Source organism: Myxocyprinus asiaticus, chromosome 25, assembly GCF_019703515.2.
Source record: "Myxocyprinus asiaticus isolate MX2 ecotype Aquarium Trade chromosome 25, UBuf_Myxa_2, whole genome shotgun sequence".
Taxonomy (NCBI): Eukaryota; Metazoa; Chordata; class Actinopteri; order Cypriniformes; family Catostomidae; genus Myxocyprinus; species Myxocyprinus asiaticus.
In genome coordinates, this window is record NC_059368.1 from 18,385,576 (window position 1) to 18,409,966 (window position 24,391).

At 38.6% G+C, this 24,391-nt stretch overlaps 1 protein-coding gene across 1 annotated transcript in view; it reads left to right on the forward strand.

Annotated features, from left to right (window-relative positions):
* Positions 1 to 23,857, forward strand: part of LOC127415615 (ryanodine receptor 3-like) — a 40,269-nt gene extending 16,412 nt beyond the window's left edge. The window contains exons 2-11 of the mRNA XM_051654376.1: positions 9,933 to 10,052; positions 12,055 to 12,153; positions 17,813 to 17,827; positions 18,167 to 18,241; positions 18,937 to 19,015; positions 19,443 to 19,555; positions 21,147 to 21,246; positions 21,352 to 21,445; positions 23,276 to 23,350; positions 23,695 to 23,857. Coding sequence (XP_051510336.1) covers positions 9,933 to 10,052; positions 12,055 to 12,153; positions 17,813 to 17,827; positions 18,167 to 18,241; positions 18,937 to 19,015; positions 19,443 to 19,555; positions 21,147 to 21,246; positions 21,352 to 21,445; positions 23,276 to 23,350; positions 23,695 to 23,857 — 933 coding nt within the window. The remainder of the gene's footprint in view (positions 1 to 9,932; positions 10,053 to 12,054; positions 12,154 to 17,812; positions 17,828 to 18,166; positions 18,242 to 18,936; positions 19,016 to 19,442; positions 19,556 to 21,146; positions 21,247 to 21,351; positions 21,446 to 23,275; positions 23,351 to 23,694) is intronic.
* The last annotated feature ends 534 nt before the right edge of the window (positions 23,858 to 24,391 follow it).

Below are 24,391 nucleotides of genomic sequence, written 5' to 3' on the forward strand. Positions count from 1 at the left end.
TGGGGGTCAGAGCAACAGGATGGCAGTCATTTAAGCAAGTTATTTTGGATTGCTTTGGTACAGGCACAATGGTGGAGGTTTTAAAGCATGTGGGGACAACAGACAAAGAGAGGGAAAGGTTGAAAATGTCCGTAAAAACACCAGCCAGTTGGTTCACGCACACTCTGATGACGCAGCCCAGAATGCCGTCTGGACCCGCGGCTTTACGGATATTCACCCGTCGGAAGGATCGGGTTACATCCGCTACAGAGACGGAGAGTGAACTAACCTCTGTAGGTTCGGCCACGAGAGCTCCCTCTGCGAGGGCTGTGTTATTTCCCTCGAACCGTGCATAAAAAGTATTTAGCTCATCCGGGAGAGAGGCAGCGGTGTTCACGGCGGAGTTTTTATTCCCTTTAAAGTCCGTGATGATATTAATTCCCTGCCACATGCTTCTAGAGTTGGTGGTGTTAAACTGTCCTTCAATCTTGTTCCTGTACTGGCGTTTTGCTGCTCTGATAGTTTTTTGGAGGGCATAACTGGCTTGTTTATGCTCCTCCACCTTCCCGGAATTAAAAGCGGAGGTCCGCGCATTAAGTGCCGCATGAACATCGCTATTAATCCAAGGTTTCTGGTTCGGGTATATCCGTATTGTTTTGGATGGAACAACATCCTCTACACACTTTCTGATGAAGCACTTTACGCTATCAGCGTAAACCTCGATGTTGTCATCAGAGGTGGACCGGAACATCTTCCAGTCCACGTGATCAAAACAATCTTGGTCCGACCAACACTGGATCGTTCTGAGGGTGGGTGCTTCCTGTTTCAGTTTCTGCCTGTAAGCGGGCAGAAGCAGAATGGAAGAGTGGTCCGATTTGACAAATGGTGGGTAGGGGAGGGATTTGTAGGCATCCTGGAAGGGAGAGTAGCAATGGTCCAAAACCCGGTCCCCTCGTGTGTTAAAACTGATGTGTTGGTGTATTTTGGTGCAATTGATTTAAAATTGGCTTTGTTAAAGTCCTCGGTCACAATGAACATGGCATCTGGGAGTGCAGTTTCCTGCTTGCTTATAATCCTGTACAGTTCCTTGAGTGCCCAGTCTGTGTCGGCTTGTGGGGGGTTGTACACAGCTGTGATGTAAATGTAAATGTAAATAAAGATGTGAGCACACAGTGCATTCAGCCATCTCATTAGGCTGTCAGATACAGGGGCATGAGCCACCTGCTTGGTGAAGTGCAGTGGCTGGCTATGAATTTGAGTTATTTAGGGAATGAAAATGAGAGTTCAGCTGAGATGAAAGACCCTGAACCATATCATTAAATCATCTCTTTACCATTATGAAATGCTCAGTTTTGCTCAACAGTGTTCTTTTTTGGAGTAGTGAACTCCACAAATGTATTGAATGTTCAACAGTATCAGTTTACAAGATTAAACAACGGCAGCAATATTATTTGATTTTGCATTAATGTGCTCAATTGAAAATTAAACCAAGCACTTATGGCCAGGGCTGGATGAAATTTTGGCAGGTGATTAATTGTCATGCAAATAAGTGTGATTGATAATTAAATTTTCTGTTTTATTCATGTAATTTACATTGTAAGTTTAATACACACAAACCAAATATAGCTTAAATAAACCACATTAGTAAAACTCGTGATTTTGTCAGTAAGGCTTTGTACACAAATAATAATACAATATCTGAAATGTTATTCAAATATTAATATTTAATGTATTATAAGTCCACTTTCCATTCATACTGTTGTTTTTTCAAACACTGAAAAGTATATTATAGTAATATGAATATGATTATTAGCATAATTACTATAATTATTATAGTATATAATTCTAAATGTTTTTATTATTATTATTATTATTATTATTATTACACAAATCTGAAAATAAACCTGCACTGAAGATTTTAAGCAAAGCTCACTCAAGGGCACTGAGACATACAAAATACTTATTTCATAATTCTACAGTATATTCGGATGATTCTGCATTATTTATAAGTAATTATGATTAGATCAAATAAATACATTTTGAGATCAGGTGATTACTGTTTGTAATAATTGAGACAGGCCTTCTAATATTGGCAGTTTAAGTGATTCTGAAACATACATTGAAGTCCTTTTGAGCAAATTATGAGAAAAACAAACATCTTTCAGAAGAGTGGGTGATTCTACAGTGTTTGAGACAGTGGCTAAGCATGCACGTACATTTTAAAGTAGCATTGTGGAATGGACAAATTTGTATATTCACCTTTTCTTAAGTTCAGGTTTGTGGCAGGTCCGGGTGAGTTGTGAGAATTTATTTTGCACCAAAGCACTTCAGGACTTCTCAGGTTACATACACCCTCTGAAGAAGGGGTCGGCAACCTTTTTGACATGGAGTGCCATTTTTTTATTTTCCTGGTCAATGGCTGTGCCGACGCCCATGTGACCATGGTTTAAGGAGGGTGTACCTGTATACTGGGTTGGAAATCTCAAGGATTAATAGTGGTGTTTTCCTTATTACATCATGTGTTGTTCTGAAAGCAAAAAGAAACAAATGAAACACGGAATGTAGGCTGTCATCTGCGCAGCCTGACCAAAGCAAAGGGGGCACGTTTATTCATACATTTAACCGATCATGAAGCGCTGCCGGCTCGTGATGTGTGAATGGTTTGCACACGCTGCACGAGTCTGTTGGGTATACTGCAGTCTCGTCACATTTTTACTTTTTGTTTAGCCTCCCATTCAGCTCATAAAAACACGCTGCGTGAGGAAGGATTATATCAAGATATAGATTGGAATGCAGGTGCGGAATTTATATAAATAAAATAGTCTACTTTTCTCTCACTGATGCTGCTGTGCCAGTGATTACCCCTCCGCATGCCAATGCTGGCACGCATGCCATAGGTTGTCGACCTCTGCTCTGAAGTCTTCATGCCACACACCTACACCTGTTCATGTCCTTAAAGACAGGCACTGACCATTGGAAGGAGAGGGTGGAGAAGCCATTTTTAATTCTGTTGCGCCTGTGTTTAAACACACTGGCATGATGGCTTGAACAGGAAGTGGGTTGGTTTGGTCTGTCTGCAAGGCGCTGGTTGGGTTGGGCAGAAGGTCTGGGCATTCATGGGTCTGGATTATGGACAGAGCCCCCCCCCGTGTCCTTACACACGCAACACCCCTATAGATAGACTGTGATTCTGCCCCTTAGCTGTTTTGCAGATGACTGTGCTGCTCTCCCCTGGATCAATTTGCTGCAGATTCACCAGATTCATTGGCAAGCAATCTAGGTGGGAGCAAGGGAAGATCTTCTCTTTTAGATAAGAAGTAGTGTGCTGCATTAAAGGAATAGTTCACACAAAAATTAAAATTCTGCCATTATTTGGTCTCCCTCCTGTCATTCTAAGCCTGTAAGACTTGTTTCTTTCTGTATTACATAAAGGGAAAACATTTAAATAATATTTTCACCATAAATTAAAGTGAATAGTGCCTCCAGGTTGTCAAGCTCCAGAAAGGACAAAAAAATAAATAAAAACACACACACCATAAAACTACAGTAAAAGTAGTCGATAAAACTTGTGAAGCCATATGATTGCATTTTATGATGAACAGACCAAATTTTAAGTTGTTATTCACTCTCAAATCAAATTATTGATCAACTTCTGTATACAGTGGCCAAATCAAATATTGCAATACATCAGTAACATCAAACCTAATCGATTCATGTGTCATGACGTTTGGTCTTGAGTCATGCAAGAAATGTAAGCGTAAGCGTAGTTCTAGCAGGAAGACTTGTAGTGGTACATAGTCACCATTACCCATTTAGCTTCTTAGCCAATCATATATTAGCCCTCGCTTTAAAAGTCATGTGAAAAGTGCTATACATTAAATGCAACTTAACTTAAAAGTCTGCTAACAGCCTATCACTTTGATGTTTCAGTGTGCCAACATGGCAATTCATTCAACAGCTCACCATGTCTGACACCGAGTTAGTTTCGCTCCCCGAAGAGCTAATACCCACTCTGGATATGGATTTAGTTTCTTGCTCCTTAAGCTGGCTCCACACTAGCAGACTCAGAACAACTTGATTTGGGTGGGGGGGGTGTCACACTTAGTGACTGTTTGCGCTTATCTTGCCCTCCTAGACAGTCACACTTACCGATTAAAAATGGTGGGAAAGTGTCACACTTAATGACTGCCTTTGACTTTTCTCAACACTTCACTGTCATTGGAAAAGATCTGCTAGTGTGACACCACCTTTACCTGCAATTCAGGATCAGACAGCTCCTCGTCGCAGTGCGTGTCTGCAGCTTCCGAATTCTCAATGTGATCATTATTCTCTCTGAAGGATTATCAAATTGTAAGCCAAAAAATATATCTCCATTAGCCTTGATCTCTCCAGACCAGAAATTAACCAGCTTGCCCCCAATATATTAGGAAGCCGGCCTTCCCTCCCAGACGATGCTCCTACTCCAAAACCGACGGGGCGTAAATGGTCAGCAAAATCTGGATTCCCGCCTAGATCTCAGTCTCATAGCAGACCTCCCTCAGATGAAACCACCGCCTCAACTTCAACAGGAATGCACAATCCGGTTCTGGAAGCCATACATTCCACCACTGAGTCCATCAAAAATATAGACTCCAGGCTTCTACTCTTAGAGGCTTCTCGAACCTCAATCCCAACCTTGAGCCCTCCTCGAGCCCTCCTCATATGCAGATGCAGCTCTATGTCCCTAAATTTTCTCTGGCAAGCTCCACCCCCGCTTTCACATCAGATAGGAGTTTCGTTTCACCCGCCACAGAAATGGACTCCTCGGCTCTATGAGCTCAAGTCATCAAAGATAAAGACATTAATTTAGCCTCAATTGCTTCCTTCTCCCGCATGCGACCGCCGTTTTGTGGACTGAGGGGACGTTTTAGTGGTCCTTATGTTTGAATGAATTTGTAGTTGCTTTTGGGATATATAGAGATGCACTGTGCAGCATTTACCCCGAGCGTAGGGAAGAACTAGACTGTATCTGGCTATGATAACTTTATTTTTATGGTATGGCAGAACACTCTATTGTAAGTATTACAATTCCCCACAACTCCCATCAATGTTCCTGCTCTCTTTCGCTATCGCTTCTCTCACCCGATCAAATTTAAGCAGCTATTTTGTGTCGGCATTCTCTCTCCTCTTTCTCATACTCATATAGAAAAAAAATTACTGTCTGATTTAACAGAACCCTCTGTTATTTCTGATCTTCTGGGGAAAGAATTAAGTAAAGGTTATCTAATTGGCCCTTTCAGTTCTCTTCCCTTTTCTTGTTTAAGAGTTAATCCTATCAGCTTAGCCACTCGCAAATATTTGTGGAAGAAAAGTCACTTGGCTAGCATAAATGACATGATTCCACTAGAGCTGTTTTCCCTCTACTATGCATCAGTCAATGCCATTCAACTGATTTTATAAGGCTGGGCACAGCACCCCCCTAGCCAAAGCAGACATAAAGGTGCTTTCAAAACCATGCCTATCCACCCCTCTGATGGGCCCTTTTTCGGCATCAAATGGCAGTTACAATTTCATTTTGCTGTCTGGTTCACTTTCTGGTGCAGAAATAGTCTGCATATTGTAAAGGATCTTAGTTCTTGGGCAAACCCTGTGGAGGCTTGCAGGACCTCTCGTACTGCAAACAGCACTTATCTCCCCGATAAGAGGTTACCTTTTACCTCAGACATTCTTCACTTAATGATTTCATCCATTTTATCAGGTTTCTTTTCTGTGTATATCAATATTCTTTTGGAAGCAATTTTCCTTTTGGCTTTTTTATGTCTTTCTCTGGTGCGGAGAATTCTCCACTCACTCACAACTCACTCTCCTTCCTGCCTTCTCGTGACCTATCCTTTTCCGTAATTTCCTTTTCTCCTTATCATTTTCCCCTTCTTTTTAAGCACTCTAAACAGACTATTTGAGGGGTGGTCATACCATCATCATATCAAAATTTTTTAGCTCCTTCTGCTCCTACACCTCCATGGTTTAATATCTTCCAACACGTTCACAATCTGCAGCTGACTCTCCTTTATTATCACCCTGTCCCAAGACCCTATGTAATGTTACTGGTTCAGAACTCACCTTTTTGCCATCCTCAAACATTGTAGTCTCTCTCCCTCTTTTCTCGGGGCACTCATTCAGAATCGGAGCTGCTACAGTTGCTGCTCAACAAAAAACATCAGAATCCACAATTAAGATGCTCGGCCGGTGGTCTTCTTTATCCTACCATAAGTACTTTCGACCCAATCCTCAAATCATCACTCACGCACACCTCTCTATCAGCCATTAAGTATTTTTATTTCCTATCTAGTAGCAGCCAGGGGTCACTTCGTGAATTTTGTCCAAGCACCTTTTATCTAACTATTATTTATTTAATATAAACATGTCTATCCTCCTGCAAGTATATTGTATAATCAATGCTCACCCTTCTCAAAATGGCTCATTTTCAATCCTAAGCATAGTTTATCCTTTTGCATAGGTATAGCACAAACATTGTTCACCCTTATCAAAGGGCTCAAATGCTAAACATTGTTTATCATTCAGCAAAGGGTATTGCTCAAACAACGATCACCCTTATTGGAGGGCTCAAAAACAAACATTGTTTATCCTTCAGCAAAGTGTATTGCACAACATTGTCCACCTTATCAAAGTGCTCAGACGCAACGTTGTTCATCCTTTGGCAAGGATATTGTACAAACCATGTTTGCCCTTATTGAAGGGCTCAAACGCAAGCATGGTTTTTCCTTTGGCAGGATATTGCACAAACCATGCCCCCACCCCCCTTTATTCATCAGCAAATGCAAAGCACGGCTTATACTCATGCAAAGTATTGCACAAACCATGCTAGGGCTACTGCACAATTCATGCATCATTGACAACTAAAAGTTTTAGTTAACATCTCTCTTCTCCAGATTGAATTTCCAGCCACGAAGATCTGAGTTGTAACCTGCTTGGAACTCCTTCTCTCACTTTTGGGGTAGTATTTTGGTTTTCCTTTGGGGTTGGCTCCTCACCCCTGCCGCCTGTCTTCCAGCAGGATCTGGTAGTTCAAGTAGGAATCTCATTGGACCGTCAGATGGGGCTTAGGCCAAAGAGACATTATATACATTTATTTCCATCATTATTTCATCAAATAAAGATCATGTCAATTTATTTAAAGTCTACAAGTATTTCTGATAAAAATGTAAGCATAAGCGTAGTCCTAGCGGGAAGACTCGTACATCGTCATGCTATTGCCCATTTAGCTTCTTAGCCAATCATATACTAGTCCTCACTTTAAAAGTCTGCTAACAGCCAATCACTTCGCTGTTTCAGAGTGCCAATGTAGCAACCTCCACTCTTCGGCTTCCAGAAGAGTCCTGTCCTGCTGCTTGGGTTGGCTCAGACAAAGGCTTATTTTTTGCATTAGATATTAATTGGGCATCTTTATTAGTTACCAAGTAATACACCGCCTTACTGTCAGAATAACATTCCAGTTGTCATAACATTCCCCAATTTTAACATAGCTTTGATAGCATAAATAGACAACTCACTGTAATTGGTAGGGGTGCACTGATCGATCAGCCACCAATCGAAATCGTCAGATCTTTGTCTTATATCTGTGATCGTCGATCGGCCGATCCTGCCTAGATTTAGGGCCGATCTTTTTTGCAGCACGCAGAGAATCACACATACACTGCTACTCTAATGAATGAGCAATTGCTCAGCCCTTGAAGCATGACACAGTGGCCTCTGGAGGGTGAGTTGTTGGCAATTCTAAGCATTCACGAATTTAAACTTTCTGACATGATGCAATTCACATGAATATGCTGTTTTGCTTTTGTGTAAGAATTACTATGATATTAAGTATGTGTATAAAAATATGAATATTAAGTTGCCCATTTTCTAGAGTCATTACAGTAGTTATTCTGACTCGCTGCACAGTGAGCAGGAAGAGGATAAAGTTGCTGCTAACGGGTATAAAAACGAATTAAAAACAACAAATAAACATGTGAATACAAATCTGAGTACACGTGATGTAACATGAGTTAGTGACAATCAGACGCTCTGTGGAGCGATAGAGATTGTTTGAGCGATCATGAGCACTTTTAGCTTTACTCTCTTCAACAGGAGCACTCTCGGTGTCAATCAAACATGTGTGCTCTGCAGGTATTCTCAGTATCTCATCAGTCACTCATCCCAGCGCTATTCTGTGAGGATCCCAATTTAAATCAGATTAATGTTGGTCACAATACCACTAATGACAGATATAACTGTTTAACCTTCAATGTCGGCACCGCGTCTTCATGTATTTGCTTAATAATTAGTGATTTGTGTTACAGCAAAATGCCAAAGACATTAAACAAATCATAGGTATTAATGATTTCTCACTGGAGCAGTTTTAGAGCTTGTAATGGATATATTTTTCTTATATTTGAAAGAATCTCTGCTGTGTGTGATGCTCTCATGTTTTCTACTGGTTGCCAGTATGTCACAATGACCTTTTGATATTGACAACAGAACTATACATAACTGTTTTCAATACAAATAAATGTTAGCAATTCACAATTAATGTAATTTTAATGTAATTTTGGTAATACTTTATAAAAAGGTTTAATTTCTTTAACATTAGTTAATGCATTAGGTGTTATGAACAAACAATGAATAATATATTTTTACAGCATTTATTAATCATAATGTTAGTTAATAAAAATACAATTGTTCATTGTTAGTTCATGTTAGTTCATAGTACATTAATGTGCATTAACTAATACAAATTTTGATTGTAAAAATGTAATAGTATATGTTGTAACTAACATTAAGTTCATTAGTTCATGTTAACTTCATGTTATTTCCTGATCGGTGCACCACTAGTAATTGGCATAACTAAGCCCAAATATACACAGGTTATTATGCCTTCAGAATGTATAAAGAATGCTGGATGTTTGTGCTTGCTCTCATCTCATTAACGCATTCTGAACTTGATTAATGAAATTTAAAATAAGAATTGTTACTACTCTGATGGTGTTCATCAGAACTATGGCAGCCATCAGCTCAAATTAATGTGGTACGTGAGCTGGCAAACAAGAAAAGGACCGGCTAGGAAAAGCGAGTGAGACCAAAATCAATATATTCCTCCCGGGAGAGGGAGATCTCACAGAATCTACAGAGATTCTTTGTGGATTCTGATGACATCAGTATCTCCACTCCTCTTCCTTTCCCTTAATGACAATCATGATATAAAGTTTAGCAGTTGGTTCATCCATAAAATCAACAAATTCACTCTGATTTCCCAGAAGTCAGGGGCTTGACATGAAAAATTTTTTAGTGACACTTTATCTTCTGGGACTTGAGGAGTTCAGAATATCTTTAGAATTGTTTTATTATTATTATTATTATTATTATTATTATTTTTACTACAGGTATTCCTGAAGTATAAACTTAATTAAATGTTAAATAATAAAATATTCAGCTTTTAAACCACAGTTCTATAAACACAAAGATGGAGTAACTTGCATTTTAAACACCATATGGCCAGTTATTTTGTCTATTTTTGCACCAATATTGCAAATAGTTCCAAATTAAGCCAAAGCAGAATCAGTTGTTGCGTTTAGTAGAGCACTGCACAGAATAATAGCCTGTTCATTTTTTTTGGTAGTTCTGGAGTTATGAAAATTCAGTTTAGTTTAGTTTTAGTTTCTTTCAATTACTGTATGTTCATTTAGTTTTATTTTAGTTTTTGTTAACGATTGTAACACAGCTCTTTGAACGCAGCTTTTCCAGTCAGAATAGAGGACCAGAACTAACTGTTGTAACTAATTGTATAATATAAAAGTGAAGTTTCACTCTTAAGCTCTTTGAACTATATTGAGTGGAAGGACTGAGTACTCTGTTTAGATGTTTGGAGTGCTTTTGCTTTCAAGCTTGTGTTAAATTCCTTGTTATTGTGATGACAGGATGATGAGGTGGTGCTGCAGTGTGTCGCTGCCATTGAGAAGGAGAATCGCAAATTCTGCCTTTCAGCAGAGGGACTTGGCAACCGCTTGTGCAATCTAGAGCCCACATCAGAGGCGAAGGTAAAGCTACATGTGTTCAGAGAAACTAATCACCACTTCAGTGCGTGCCTGAAGCCCCCACACAAACCACAATGCAGATTGATGCAAAGCGGTTTTATGAAAAACGTTAATATTACATGATAAGGTTTGCTCTAGATATGGTTATAAAGTCTTTGTTTATCCCAAAATTTTAATTCTGTTAATCTTATTGATCTTAAATCATTCTTCCGTGAAACACAAGAGGAAAAGATCTAAAGAATCTTTACGCTGCTCTTTTTTCCATACAATGAAAGTGAATGGTGAATGAAGCAATGAACTATCCCTTTAAGGAATACTTTAAACAATAAATAAATGTGCCATTGAAAGAAAGTCGTATGGTTAAATATACGTACATGAAGGAGTGAGACTTAATCAAGTTTGAAGGTATTTGCCTTGATATGTTGTCCTCTAGTAATACATCAAATTAATGGGAAGAGATTCATGTAGTTGAAAACCATGGCAACAGCAATTGATCTTAGTGCACTGCACCATCTTTTCTATGCATCAGGAGGCAAGGCAGCAGAATATGTTTGGGCATTTATATGGTTATATGCAGTGTATCTACTGGGCCTGACCATGTACATACATTGAAAAAATTAAGGTAGATGATGATGAAAGCATCCATGTACACACACACGTACTGCTCTTCTTAATGCATGTCAATAAATTAATCCCTATGGATTCACTTGCAATGCATATATGTAATGGATAACACACAGTGAGACACCCTGAGACATCTGCTTTAATTGCCTGAAAGAGGAAGATGATAAAACTGTCAACTAACATCATGATTTACTATCACCCTGGTCTCTAAAACCAATCACATATGCATATAAAACAAAAATGGAAGCACATATTATATGAAACATATCCATAAAGGTTATGGATCATATATATGGATCATATTCAAGGTTATTAAGTCCCCCCCCCCCCCCCCCCCCCCAAGTTCTAGTCTAATGTTGCATCTTATAAAGATCATCAATATTCAGTGTTCCCATGCACTGTCATGGAAAACCTGGGAATATAAGGGAATTATGATTCAAATTTTGATTTCCAGGCCTGAAAATGCAATTGGAATGGACGTTAAATAAGGCTTTTAAAAGTCAAAGTTTAAAAAGGGGGAATTCATTGGTCAATAGGTGTGGGAAATCTGAGTATACTTTTAAATACAGTACTTGTTTAAAGAAAGACAAATAAATAAAAAATAACAGAACTGAATTAAACATCTTTACTGGAAAGAAATTCTCAGTTTGGCTCATGTAACATCAATTATTAAAATTGGCCTACTTGGCCATTTCTGTACAATTTTATAGGATTTCATTTTATGTACGAGTTACAGTAGATGGATTATACAACGCTTGTAAAATGTGTTTATAAACTTTCACTACACAACTGAACAGAAAGCTGTAACACATAATACCTCTATAGAGTGTTCTCTTTGTTTTTTATGGCTACAGATGTGTTTCCCTCTGAGGCATCTGCCACTCTGGTTAGCAAATTCTCCCTACTCACATTTCACATTAAGACCTGAGAGATCACCATAATTCATAACTAATTTCTCCACTCAGAAGAAGACCGTGGGAAGAAAACGGTTTATAAAGTAAACGCTTGGCCAAGATCCATTAGTGTTTCAAACTCTAGTTATCAGAAGGTGACATAATGTTCACTTTCTCAGGATAGCTATACCAGACAGTCAAGGGGCTTTAAATAGCAGCCTGATACACAGATGCAGGGTGGGATATTACTTTTCTAGACTTGCCCATGTTAATCCTAGCTGGCCTGCCAAACTAATCCTAATGAATACATACAGTACTGTATCTAAAAAATATCTATTTGGCCCTAATGAATGGGAAAGACTTTATTTTATGTAGACTGACAGGTTTAGTACCCGTAATAACATTGCCACTCTTCCAGCTACATGAATTTATTCATTATCAAAAGAAGTTATTAAAAATTCCCACGCAATCTCTCTCTCTCTTCACAGTATTTTCCTCCTGACATATGCATCTGTAACTTTGTACTGGAGCAATTGCTCTCAGTGCGGGCTCTACAGGAGATGCTGGCCGGGCAGAATGGAGAAGGAGTAAGTAAATACAACACAGCAATTCCAGGGAAACTATACTGTATATATCTTGGACTTTCTAGTTCAAATGTTACTTTTGAAACCCTATACTTTTGTGTGCAGTTAATAATAACCACACCAATAAGGAAATATAATGGCAACCTAAATGTAAATAAAAGTATACCTTAAGAACAAAACACTGAACAGACCTTAGTTTGTGTAGACTTCATATTTAATTTTCACACGAATGAAAACAATGCTGTGAGGGAGTGCCATACAGTCCTTGAAATAGAAGTTTGTGTTTTTTTTTTTTTTTTTTTGCTGAATGTTCAAGTTACACAACAGTACAAGCCATTGATCAGAATCTACTCTCATTGTAGAATAGATTTAATATGGTTTAATTATCTGACATGCACTGCTATGTAGGTAAATATTCAGTTAAATTTTTATTTAAGCCATCCAAAAACAACAACAACAACAACATCAAAAACAAACCTTATTCTTGGCAGGGACAGATGGTCTTTATTAATATTACTTTTTTTTTTATTACACTTGCTTTAAAAGCTGACAGTCATCTGGCAGCTTTCAGTTCATGTCTTTACTGTGTAGTGAGAAAAATATATCCCATCAACTGTATTTCTTCTGACTCCTGTGTGTGTAGTACTGATCAGTGACCACAGAAACATCATCTCCATAAACACTGTTCATTCCCATTATAATTACCACTAGCAGGTTCAGTTTAGAGCATTTTATGAATTTGTCTCTCTGAAGACACAAATTCAAATATTTTTATGCAAGACACATATTTTCAATATGACATTAATGCAAATTCATTATCTCTTATTTATCAAAACATCTACTTACTAACAAAAATTCAGGTGAGGTATGTATTGTCATAGTGTTGCCTTAAAATGAAATATTATTGGTATTAATTCAAAAGCATTCTTTTACTCTTTATGATGGTATGGTACCTCACCTTCCGCTTTGCATAGACTAATTACACTTCTGCACGTGTCTCTTATGCTTTCATTCATCTGCAGAAAAAAGAAAGTAATATTTTATCTGTTTTATAATCACCTTATTTTTTTAATAGAGCACACTTCACAATTAAATAGAACACACTTCACAATTATCCATTTTATTGAAGTTATTTGCAATGTTTTTATTTGCTTATGGATGGTCTTGTCATGTGACAACATTCAGTTCATCATATCCAAAGCTGCAATATCAATTTCCAGAGCTATAGGAAAACCTCTAAAGAACAAGCATAGATAGTGGAAACTGGGGGATATTTTAAGCCCATTCTTGTTAAAACAAGACATTTTGTGCTTCTGCATAATTTGACACTGGTACACAGAGACATAATGAACTGAATGTGCTGAAGTGACAAGAGAATTCCAACTGCCTTCTTTAATCATATCTGTATCTTTGTTCAACGTTGCTAGAATCCTGATCATGAACAATGGGTATGTTCACAATTTATTCACCAATGAGTATGCATGAATCCAGCGTAAGTAAAAAATAGCAAATTACAGCTACAGAAAAGTGTCCTCTAATGGATATGGTTGTCGTTCACTTGTCATTTACTAAACTGGATTTTTAAATGTGCAACAAAAGTGATATTTACATTCTTCACATAACCCAAATAATGTTTTAGTTTACAATGCTAACCCTTTCGGAGACTGAAAATAGTAGATATCACTCTCTTTCTCTCCCTTTTTATGTTATGATTGAGAATGTGAAAATGTTACTGTGGTCCAAATAAGATAAATTATATTGTCAAACCTAGTTGTCATTTTTGAAGGCCTGAATGATGCAAATCCAAACATAAAATCTACTTGACAAGCATGTTCTGTACAGGGCCATTGGAATGCATTCACCTACGCTTCAGCACAAAATGGCATGCCAGATTTTTATTTCACGCCGATTTTTTTACTGCAGCATTTTGAAATGAGATTGTCACAGCATATATTTTATTGGCTCTCTGCTGCATAGCTGCTGTGCTAACATTACTGTTTAGGAGACAAAGTGTTCTGTTGGAAAACCATTATGCAGCAGGGATTATACATGCATTACTGCAGAGATCCCTTTCATAATAATTTGTGGTTTATATTAAATGAGCGCTGTACAATTAATGAATGCAGTGTTTGATACACACTTGTAGTCTGTAGAGAAGACTCAATTGTATTTTAATATCTTTATTTTGTTGATTATTGTTTTTTGGAGATGCTGTGTTTCTACTTGCATTTGACTCTAACACTGTCAAATTTCAGGGGTACCAATGACGAGGAAATGATCTGGAATTCTGATTCCAGAACTCTTGATATTATTTGCATGATTTTATTCTTCACAGTCCATTTTCATTTTTTTATTTCTTCTCTGGGTTTTTCCCTTCACCATCATCTTGTTAAGTGACCAAATTTTGACATGTAGAAAATGTTACTGGATCAGTATCTTTTGTTGGTCCTGAAATGACATTCCTATCAAACAAGCTTAGTCCAAACCTATCCTGAACCAAACCTTATTTCAGAGGGAAATTATGTTGGTTAGAGTGTTCACATCATCACAGGATTACCGTAATTGCAAAATTCCAACTTGTAAAAACCTTTCACATCTACATAGAACTCGTAGTTACAAGTTGTAAACAAAATTTTTTGTGAAAGCTCTGACTTGACTGCCATGACATCATGTAAAATGAGTCAAAATGGTAGCGACCTAAACAGTTAAAGGTGGTAAACACATATTTCTGTTTGATATGCCAATTTATTATAGCCAGTGTTATCTGGTGCTCTTAATTTGTTCTTAAAGGTGCACTCAGTATTTTTTTTCCCCATTAAAAAAGTTGTACTCCTAAAGAAATGAATTGTAATTTTGAAACATATGTATAAAATCATTACCACTCACATGAGATGAGGACTCAAGTCATATCAGTAACCAATGTAACTAAAAACTATTGATTTTGAATGTTGCTGCATCCACACCACTAGATATCAGTGTAAGTAAAAAATGACATGAACAAAAAGTTATTGAGTGTACCTTTAAACATTTTTCAAGAACATATAGAGGCAAATTAATGAAGTCATTAAATATTTTGCAGTCATCTTCAACAAAGGCACAAATGGACCCATTTTGAGCTTTACGATAGAAACGGCTCATTTCTGGGTAGGAGGATGTGAAAAGCTCCGAGTAGAATCTCAGAGTTGTCATTTCGTAATTACAGTAATAGACCGCAACTGTGCCCGGCCCGCCCACTTTTTCAACCATCTTAGTTCCGGAAGTATGTTTCCCATTCATTTTTTCTATAGGGTTTTCATTAAATTCTTGAGAATAAAAAGTTCTAAGCCATGAACCAACCAACCAGCATTGAGGTGAATCACAACATTACAAACTTTGATTTAAAGCAAAGAAGTAGTTGAAAATTAGACAAAAAGACAAAGGTACAAGACAGTGTACTTACTGTCTTAAAAGAGGGAATGGACTACATTGAATTAAAATGATTGAAAAATATATAGCGATTGATTTAAAGTCATTGGTTAGGTATAGAAACAATATATTTTTTAAGTTTATATTCAGATATATAAAATATATAGGTAGTTTCTGAGTGTAGGGAGACTGACTGACTGTGTTCTGTTGGCCATGATTCTGTTGGGTGTAGTTCTTCACCAGAAATTCTGTTTTTAAACACAACGTTTTAAACACAATTTTTTAGACAGGATTTTTTTTTTAACTAAGTTTAAATAACAAGGACTGATGCCTTTAATAGAGGCAAATTCCATTGATTAACAACCTCCAAGCTAACGGTACATTTTTACAAGCCGGTAAATTTATGATACCAGTGTTGTCAGATTTTACTGCTGATTTGAAATATGTTCTTTGATCATAATCTTGACCAACCGATTTGGAGATTTCTGTATTTCCTCATTCAAGTAGATAGGAGCTTCACTTGTATGCTGCTTGTTTACATAGAAAATAGCTGCCCTGGAGCGTTTCAATGATGGCCGCATTGTGAACTGACTTGCTAAAAAGACTTTGGCCTAACCCTATGCATAAAATACAAATAGTTAATAGGAATGTTGTTCTAGGTAAAATGATGGTCACCCTTGAGGTTCAGCCCGGAAGTGAAAAATATCTCTATTTTCAGTTAAATTCCTCAAGACAATTTTGACAAATGCAGTAATCTCTTATTATGTAAAAAAACTGCCTATACAACTCCTGGTAACAGTCTAAGCATGGGCAAGGAGGAGGCGGGAACCAGCTGAACAATAAACATAAACTTTAATGATATAAATGAACTTAAAACAACATAAAACATAAGGACACAGACACACATGCAACGCGGCCGTGTGCGTCTCTCTCTCTCGAACCAGCGTCTCCAGCTGTCCCTTATCTGGCTCTCCCACTGATCAGCTGATTCAGTGCCGGCCATGCTCCATCATGGCCTGGCCATGCCCTCCTCCTCGTCACACTCCTCCCCTGCCCGATTCAGGCCGGGGTGCCACCGGTCTGACTAACTACCCCCCCATCTCCGGGGGGGAGACACTGCCCTTCCGGCCGTTCTGTCAGCCGGTGGCCCACCCCGCCTCCTGTGAACCTGGGGGAAGAGACGAGGGGAGGCATGGGGAGAAGGAAGGGGCGAGCGGAGACACACAGAGAGAGAGAGAGGAGAGAGAGAACTTGCTTGCCGGCTCCCGGACGCACTGTCATCAGGTCCTCAACCGTTCCTCTGCCCTCTGGTGGACGCCAGCTCGCTCCTCCCCCGGCAGACGGCAGCAAGTCCTCCGGCCCCTGGCGGACGGAACCGCTCCTCCCCTTCTCGGCAGACGGCCGCGGTTCCCAGGCAGACTCCGCGACAGCGCATCCCTCCTCCTTCCCGGGTTTCAGCACCACTGTAACAGTCTAAGGATGGGCAAGGAGGAGGCGGGAACCGGCTGAACAATAAACATAAACTTTAATGATATAAATGAACTTAAAACAACATAAAACATAAGGACACAGACACACATGCAATGCGGCCGCGTGCGTCTCTCTCTCTCGAACCGGCGCCTCCAGCTGCCCTTTATCTCGCTCTCCTGCTGATCAGCTGATTCAGCGCCGGCCGTGCTCCATCATGGCCTGGCCATGCCCTCCTCCTCCTCGTCGCACTTTTTTTTCTTTTTTTTTTTACAATTAATTCAGAGATCTTGCCATCTTTAGTAGTTCGACAGTGTGCATATAAGTCGGATCACTTACCAGAAAAACTAAACAAACAAGCAAACATAATGAAAGTGGAAACTTGGAGATGCAGTTTCTGGTTAAATGCAGAGCTAAATAGCAATATCACAGTGACATTCAGCCATGGACTGTTGTTCATTATCTGATGTTTCAGCAAGACAGCAGGCATACTTTTACAGCTATAGCTGGGAGTAGGGAATAAGTTTCATCTTCACTCTTTGTCAAACTCATGTTTTTTTTTGTTTTTTGTTTTTTGGACTGCCGGCAGACGTTTCAAGTGGTGGTCAAAACTCAAACAGTCAGATGAAAAATATGGTGGCCATCCAGTATTTACTGTAGTCAGTCTACTAAATGAACATGATTAATAGTTTCGTTAAACAATATCAGTGGCTACAAACTTTTAACTGAATTTCTACATCAGAATTATCATATTTAACTAAAAGAAACATCTTTTTTCTAATGCTTTCAGAAGTTTATAAAACGGGTAAGTATACTCGCTCTATTCCTTCTTATGTATTATTTTCTTGATTTCTTGAAGTTCTTGGAGGCCGTTTTTAATTTGTCAGGATATTTTCCTCATACGCTTTTGACATTTCCTCATCTACGGTACAACGAAATTTTGTTCTTGTTTAAACAGCTGAAAGAGACATTTGCTTTTAACATCTATCTAACATGCAATTCTTTACATTGTCAAAAACTTATTTTTAAAATCAACTCAAGTTTATTTTTAAGAGTTTTAATCATAGAAGAGTGACCGCTCCTTCCACGTCTTTGAAATTCTGCCTTAAGTTTGCTAACACCATTCTACTCTCTTCCTCTGTAGGCAGCACAGGGGGGTGGACATCGGACACTGCTCTACGGTCACGCCATCCTCCTCAGGCATTCTTTCAGTGGAATGGTGAGAATGCACCACACAAATTGAAGCCAATGAGGAGAGGGATTTGGCAGTCTGTCACTGCTTACAGCTACCACACATCAACTCCATGATCAATGAGTTCCTACAATATATTGGTGATAGATGGGACTTTCTAACCATTCTTTAGTATAATGAATGACAAGATGGCTGATAATTTTAATGAGATGTCTATGTTTTTGATAAACATTAACAGAAAAGATTGGAACTACTTGACTTTCAGGTGGCATTTATCCATAATGCAAAACACTGCAAAAGAAGAATTTTCATAATCTGTATGTTTGTCTTGTTTTTGAGTAAAAAGATACCTAAACATGCTTAAAACAAAATAAATTTGCTTGAGAAGCAAACTTGCACAAGAGACTTGAGAACAGATAGATTTTCTTACGCCACTGGAAATTTTTCTTTCTTGTTTAATGCATGAATGTAACAACATTTAGTGATGTTTATGCTTAAAACAAGAACAAAAAGCTATTTGTCATTGGGTAATAAAAATAGAAGATAGTTCTGTAAATAATTAATAATAAAAAACTATATTTCTATATTTCGGACACAATTGTGCTTCTCAATAAAGGTATCTTGTTTAAAGCATGTTTAAGAATTTTTTCAGTGTGCAATGTATGTGAATCTTATTTGTTGTGAAGTGTCGAATTCACACCCTTTTCTGTGTTTTCCCACAGTATCTGACTTGTCTGAAGACATCCAGGTCTCTAACAGACAAGTTGTCTTTTGATGTTGGCCTAGAAGAAAATTCAACAGGTATGGAGGAACACATATAGGTGTAAGATTTATAGATATCTTTCAGGACTGTTTGGAAATTAAGGCCTTTTTCTGGTGACTGTGATTGACATTTGAACCACAAATAACAGATGTAGTGCTAGGACTACTTCCCAAACTTTGAGAAGGGATCCAACATGAAATATAGATGTCTTACTATTTTTGTGTATTGTGCCACCTAAAATAGAGGAACATAAATAACTATTGTAAATCAACATCTAAGTTGAAGAAACACTTGAAAGGTCATCTGTCTGATAATTGTTGTTTATGTCCTGTATCTCATTTAATCAAGGTCAAATGGTGACTTTATCATGATTCAGCTAAATTATTTACAACTGTTGGACTATACCGAGCTGTCTTTTTATTTCCAACTGTCCAAAACACTAACTGATCTTTTATATAATCAAAGGGGAGGCTTGTTGGTGGACAATTCACCCTGCATCAAAACAGAGGTCAGAAGGTGAGAAGGTCCGCATTGGAGATGACCTAATCTTGGTCAGTGTGTCCTCAGAGAGGTACCTGGTGAGTACCTGCTGCATTTGAGGTTAAAAGAGAAAGAGGCCATCATAAAAACAGTGCTCATGGCATGAGAATCCTAAAAAACAGTCTGACACATTATGGCAGTCAAAAACGTCTGCCTGGAATATGCATGTACACAGACCAACAATTAAAAAATAGTGCATACAGACACAAGATTGCATCCTATATGAATACCCTGTATGAATGCCCCTCACACAATTATCCTTTCTATTCTCATTCCATTTTCACAGACTCTTGCATCCATATTCTTTTATTGGTTTATAAGGTCTGAAGGCTCATTAATGGGCTCTTTAGTGGACTCTCCTTCCCTCCACAGTCAGTGTTTAATATTTTAAACTTTTGAGCTTAAGCAATGCAAATACAGTATGTGCTACATATGTAGATTGATAGTCTGTGGTAGAAAAAAAAAAGAAAGCTCTTACTTCCATAATTTCACATTATTTCAGTTGTGTCTGGCAAGATGGTTTTGCCAGATGTGCTGACAGTTAATATACCTCTTTCATACAGAGGGAGACCATCAGGTTTAAACAAGTACTGTAAGTTGTCATGGTGATGTGCTCAGCATAACAACAGAACTTGGAGTTCTCTTAGATCTACAGGTGGCGATTCAATGGCCAGAGAGAGAGAGAGAGAGAGAAAGATATGTACCCAATACTTCTGTCCCACTTTTGTCTAGTTTAGGGATTAAATTGTGTTTTCTCTCTTACTCTGACTGGGATGATGATCTTTGATCAAGTTATTTGCACTCCAGCTGTGGATTAACTAAAAGCGCTTGAAGTCCTTTGTAAGGGGCTAGAGATCTGCCCAGGGTGTTAGTGTTTGAAGTCCAGAGAAAGCAGTCACTGTTAGTTGTGTTTTCTGGACAGAAATCTTTTAATAACAAATTTGTTTCTCAGCCGGTGGATAACACAGATAGGCTGGCAGCATCAAGGATGTGCCAGGCAGTTATATATTTTCCTGTTCTCTTTCTCTCTATATCTCTTTCACGCAAATTCCTTCATCAGCACAGTACGTGTGGACTGTCCGTGTGCAACTTTGTTTTTTTAGAGACACGTACAGTCTATCTTTGCGCATTGTCTGCATATGTGCTTGCCATTGACTGTACTAAAAGAGTGTTGCAAAGCAGTCGTAGCTCTTGCTTCAAATGTGTCCATATGGGCTTGTGGAGAGAAGAGTGAACTTTGAAAGGCTGGCAAGGTTTAATCTGATTGGCTGACCTTACACATGTCCAGGAGAAAGGAGATGCAGGGTCTTTTTGTCAGTTTGCCTGGAAAGTCATGTTGCAAGGTACCAGGTTGATACAACGAGCACTTCTGAGGATAAAATTTCTAGATATCTATGAGCTAAACAGTGCATTCTTCTTTGTTTTCTGAGTTATGTCTTTAAAATAGTCTGTATTTCTAACTCTACATGTTGGGAAGGTGGTCTCTTCCTCTCTAAATGGGCAGTTCTTGGCCAGAATAAACTGCAATGTGGACAAGACCTTATGCCATTTTGTCAAGGCTCTGGCTACTATGCAAGCTCAAACAGAAACATGTTGTTTAGTAAAATAACTTGTCTCTCTCTTTTGCAGCACCTCTCCATGTCCAATGGAAGTATTCAAGTGGATGCTTCTTTCATGCAGACACTGTGGAATGTTCAGCCTACTTGCTCTAGAAGCAGTCTGGCAGTAGGTGAGTTCACATTTAGCACATCAAATGCTGTGCATTTTCTAATCTAAAATATTTTGTTTTACTGTATTGGTAAGGAATTTCCCCTCTGTTCCCTTGTCTCTCTAGGATTTTTGCTGGGTGGGCATGTGATGCGTTTGTTCCATGGGCACGATGAAAGTCTCACTATTCCAGGATCCGATCAAAGTGAAGAGCAACAGAGGCAAGTCACTCAACCGCATCAGATGGAATCTGCTCACCCTGTATCATACCTACATAATCCAAATCCCAAAGTTTTCTTTTTTGTCCAGATTCAAGTCCTGAACAACCCTTTTATGTTTGACCTTTTATCTATCTACCGTTGAAGTCAGAAGTTTACATACACTTAGGTTGTAGTTATTAAAACTCATATTTTAACCACTCCACAGATTTCATATTAGCAAACTATATTTGTGGCATGTCATTTAGGACATCTACTTTGTACATGACACAAGTAATTTTGTTTACAGACAGATTGTTTCATTTTTAATTTACTATATCACAATTCCAGTGGGTCAGAAGTTTACATACACTAAGTTAACTGTGCCTTTAAGTAGCTTTGAAAATTCCAGAATTTTTTCAAAATTCCTTTAGGCAATTAGCCAGTTAGCTTCTGATTGGCTAATTGGAGTCAATTGGAGGTGTACCTGTAGATGTATTTTAAGGCCTACCTTCAAACTCAGTGCCTCTTTGCTTGACATCATGGGACAATCAAAAGAAATCAGCCAAGACCTCAGGTTCATCCTTGGGAGCAATTTCCAAATGCCTCAAGGTACCACGTTCATCTGTACAAACAATATTACGCAAGTATAAACACCATGGGACCAGGCAGCCATCATACCGCTCAGGAAGGAGACGCATTCTGTCTCCTAGAGATGAACGTAGTTTGGTGCGATAAGTGCAAATGAATCCCAGAACAACATCAACCTTGTGAAGATGCTGGAGGAAACATGTTTACAAGTATCTATATTCACTGTAAAATGAGTCCTATATCGACATAACCTGAAAGGCTGCTCAACAAGGAAGAAGCCACTGCTCCAAAACCACCATAAAAAAGCCAGACTACAGTTTGCAAAAACACATGGGGACAAAGATCTTACTTTTAGGAGAAATGCCTTCTGGTCTGATGAAAGAAGAATGTAACTGTTTGGCCATAATGACCATCGTTATTTTTGGAGGAAAAAGGGTGAGGCTTGCAAGCCAAAGAACACCATCCCAACCGTGAAGCATGGGGGTGGCAGCATCATGTTATGAGGCTGCTTTGCTGCAGGAGGGACTGGTGCACTTCACAAACTAGAAGGCATCATGAGGAAAATTATGTGGATATATTGAAGCAACATCTCAAGACATCAGCCAGGAAGTTAAAGCTTGGTCGCAAATGGGACTTCCAAATGAACATTGACCCCAAGCGTACCTCCAAATTTGTGGCAAAATGGCTTAAGGACAACAAAGTCAAAGTATTAGAGTGGCCATCACAAAGCCCTGACCTCAGTCCGATAGACAATTTGTGGGCAGAACTGAAAAAGCATGTGTGAGCAAGGAGGTCTACAAACCTGACTCAGTAACACCAGTTCTGTCTTGAGGAATGGGCCAAAATTCCAGCAACTTATTGTGAGAAGCTTGTGGAAGGCTACCCAAAACGTTTGACCCAAGTTAAACGATTTAAAGGCAATGCTACCAGATCCTAACAATGTGTATGTAAACTTCTGACCCACTGGGAATGTGATGAAAGAAAAAGCGGAAATAAATAATTCTCTCTACTATTATTCTGACATTTCATATTCTTAAAATAAAGAAGTGATCCTAATGACCTAAGACAGGGAATGTTTTCTATGATTAAATGTCAGGAAAAACTGAGTTTAAATATATTTGGCTAAGGTATATGTAAACTTCTGACTTCAACTCTATCTATCTGTCTATCTGTCTATCTATCTGTCTATCTGTCTCTCTGTCTGTCTGTCTTTTCTTGTTTTGTCTCTTGAGATAAGTCTGCTATTCTTATTTGTCCCCATAGAATGGTGAATTATGAGGCTGGTAAAGGTGGGTCCAAGGCCAGGTCTTTGTGGAGACTGGAGCCTCTTCGGATAAGGTGAAATCAAACACACATACACACATCTACTGGTCTGAATACACTCACACTGTGGGCTGAAACTGAGGTAAATTTTTGATGACCTAGACTAGTGTTTCCTCTGCTGTCTCTTCTAATTATGCTCATAAAAGGGGTAGTTCAGTGTCAGGTCAGTAAGAAGTGTGTCCATGACTGTGGGTGGAAATGGAAAGGTGTTCAACTCTTCTGCATACATTTATCAATTAATAAGTAATAAAATGGTTAAAACTGCATATTTGATGGATTGTATGAAAAATTAAACAGCTGCATCTTGATTTGAGTCACTTATGCTCACAGAGGACACTGGGATTTCTCTTGAATTCTAGCTGGAGCGGGAGCCACATTAGATGGGGACAGCCCTTCCGTCTGCGCCATCTCTCCACCGGTCATTATCTGGGCCAGACAGAGGACAATGGCCTGATACTGCTGGACAGAGAGAATTCTGACACCACTGCAACTGCCTTCTGTTTCAAGTCAAGCAAGGTTTGATTCATATATTTTAAAGTTATCTGTTGATAAATGTTATGTTGCAATTTACTGTAAAATTACATAAACCCCCCCAACATCATGCGGGAACCCCCTATTGGCATTATAAGGCATCATTTTATTCTGGCTAGATTTGTCAATACAGTGTTTTGACTCCACATAGAAGCCATCAAAGCGTCAAAAGACTTTTTAATGCTCTACAGAGCCTGAAAAAAATGTCTTAACACTGGAATCCCATAAACAGAAAACAGTGTATCACCAGAGACTATTCAGCCTGAGACAGAGCACCTGTATTAAATGAAAATAAAAAAATGGAAATTCTCGCCATCCCAGATGTGTATGACTTTCTTTCTGCTGCTGAACACAAACAAAGATTTTTAGAAGAATATCTTAGCTCTGAAGGTCCATACAATGCAAGTGGATGGTGATCAGCACTTTAAAGCTTAAAAAAGCACAGACAGTCGTAAAGTATCGATAAAGTAGTCCATACGACTCCAGTGGTTAATGTCTTCTAAAGTGATACGATCACTTTGGGTG